Source organism: Chaetura pelagica, unplaced genomic scaffold (genome assembly GCF_000747805.2).
Source record: "Chaetura pelagica isolate M959 unplaced genomic scaffold, ChaPel_1.0 scaffold963, whole genome shotgun sequence".
Classification (NCBI taxonomy): Eukaryota; Metazoa; Chordata; class Aves; order Apodiformes; family Apodidae; genus Chaetura; species Chaetura pelagica.
The window spans coordinates 1,023,847-1,025,637 of NW_009952705.1; the positions used below are offsets into that span (position 1 = coordinate 1,023,847).

A 1,791-nucleotide genomic window follows, 5' to 3' on the forward strand; every position below is an offset into this window, starting at 1 on the left:
GCACTGAATCCTTTAACAACGAGCTTAAAAGGGTACAGCTCTGCCTCTTCTCCCCTTGCTTGGAGGAAATCTGCTCGTTACCCACCTGTACAAGTGCTCTACCCGCTAATTACACAACTGATGGCTTCAGTGTCCCCATGTGGGGGCGTTGGAAAGTCAGTTTGTTATTTCATGCTCCCGCAGTGACCTTTAGTGGTGACATTCAGCCATCGCAGTTTAAATAGGCCTTCAGGCCTGACTGGTGAGCAGCAGCTCAAGGGAGGTGGTGAAAAGCCACCATGGAGCACAAGATTCTGCTCTGTCCTTGGCTGCTTCCAATAACAAGGTTCAGGTTGTTTGTTTATCCCTTTTTTGTTGTTGTTGTTAATATGCTTGTATCTCCCTTCCTAGTTACCAAAGCTTTTGATACAAACTTTGTCAAATCCTAAGAATTATGCTGCATGTAGAGATACTGAACTCAACTGGGTTTTACTGAGGTTTTGTTTTTCAATGTTTAATTGCTAGTTATGCGGTTTGAAGGTGGAAGTGGATATGGAAAAGATTGCAGCTGAAATTGCTCAGGCTGAGGAACAGGCTCGCAAGAGGCAGGAGGAAAGGGAAAAAGAAGCAGCTGAGCAAGCAGAACGCAGCCAGAACAACGTGGCAGCTGAGGAGGAACAGGCAGCTAATAAGATAGAGGAGAAAAAAGAAGAGGAGAGTGCTCCAATGGAGACAGGTAACTGCCTTTGGAGACCAGCCTCAGAACCCTCAAAGGATCAGCACTGAAGTGTCTCTGTAGATGCTCAGCCAGGGGTGCCTCAGGTTTTTGCTGCTAGTAGGAAGAAAGGCTTAAGAATAATATTCAGAATAGTTAACTTCATCTTGCTGAACACGGTGTTTATTTTCTTCTCATTAAATTGCTCCCTTTTAAAAGGGGCGATGACAAGATTCTGCAAAGCTCTGTGTAAGGCTTTGTGTGTCATGCACCCAAAAAATGCTTTGTGAATCAAACTCAGTTCCTTTCTTGTGGCTGGAGCTCTGGGGCCAGGCAGCTGCAGGTGCCTCTCAGGACACTGTGTGGCAGAACCATGTCCATCCTCAGAACTGAGGGGGTTTGCAGAGCTCTGCCTGTCACTGCACCTTGTGACAGCAGGAACTGCTGTGGGGATACTCAAGATTTATTCCAAATTCTGTTTCTTCCTAAATTCTAATTGCACAGTTTAAATAAATATATCGGTATGTAAATGACACTGAGAAATCTGCCGTTACAGAAGAGCCTCACCCAGAGGAGAGTACAGAAAACCAGCAGAATGGAGAAGAAGGAACATCTACCCCAGATGATAAGGAGAGTGGGCAGGAGGGGGTGGACAGCACTGCAGAGGAGGGAACCAGTGACAGCAACACTGGCTCAGAAAGCAACAGTGCCACCGTGGAGGAGCCTCCTGCAGACCCCAGTGCTGAGGACAGCGAGAAGAAAGAATAAATATTGACTTACTTCATGTGTCTCTCTTTACTGAAGTACTGTTTTGATTTCAGAATGTGCTACAAGGCGTTTGTATCTTCCTTGCCTGTATCACTTGTCTCTAAAGGATACTGGGCTTTAGTAACTTGTCAGATTATCAGCAAAGCAACTTAGAGGGCCTTTAGAGGCAAAGGAAACCTTGCAACAGACAAAACCCCCTGTCTAAAGCTGTACAATTTGGAGGGGTTCTTCCTATAGCTTGGGGCTTCTTCCCTAGAAGAACACTGTTGGTTTTATATAAGAGCTCAGGGCTTCTCCCCAGTCACACAGGGCTGTGTGGTTCTTCAAGG

At 46.0% G+C, this 1,791-nt stretch overlaps 1 protein-coding gene across 1 annotated transcript in view; it reads left to right on the forward strand.

The window, feature by feature from the left end:
• SMARCE1 (SWI/SNF related, matrix associated, actin dependent regulator of chromatin, subfamily e, member 1) overlaps nt 1–1,462 on the forward strand; it is a 13,805-nt gene extending 12,343 nt beyond the window's left edge. Inside the window, exons 8-10 of the mRNA XM_009994212.1 lie at nt 2–32; nt 505–715; nt 1,251–1,462. Of these exons, the coding sequence (XP_009992514.1) occupies nt 2–32; nt 505–715; nt 1,251–1,462 (454 nt within the window). The remainder of the gene's footprint in view (nt 1; nt 33–504; nt 716–1,250) is intronic.
• The last annotated feature ends 329 nt before the right edge of the window (nt 1,463–1,791 follow it).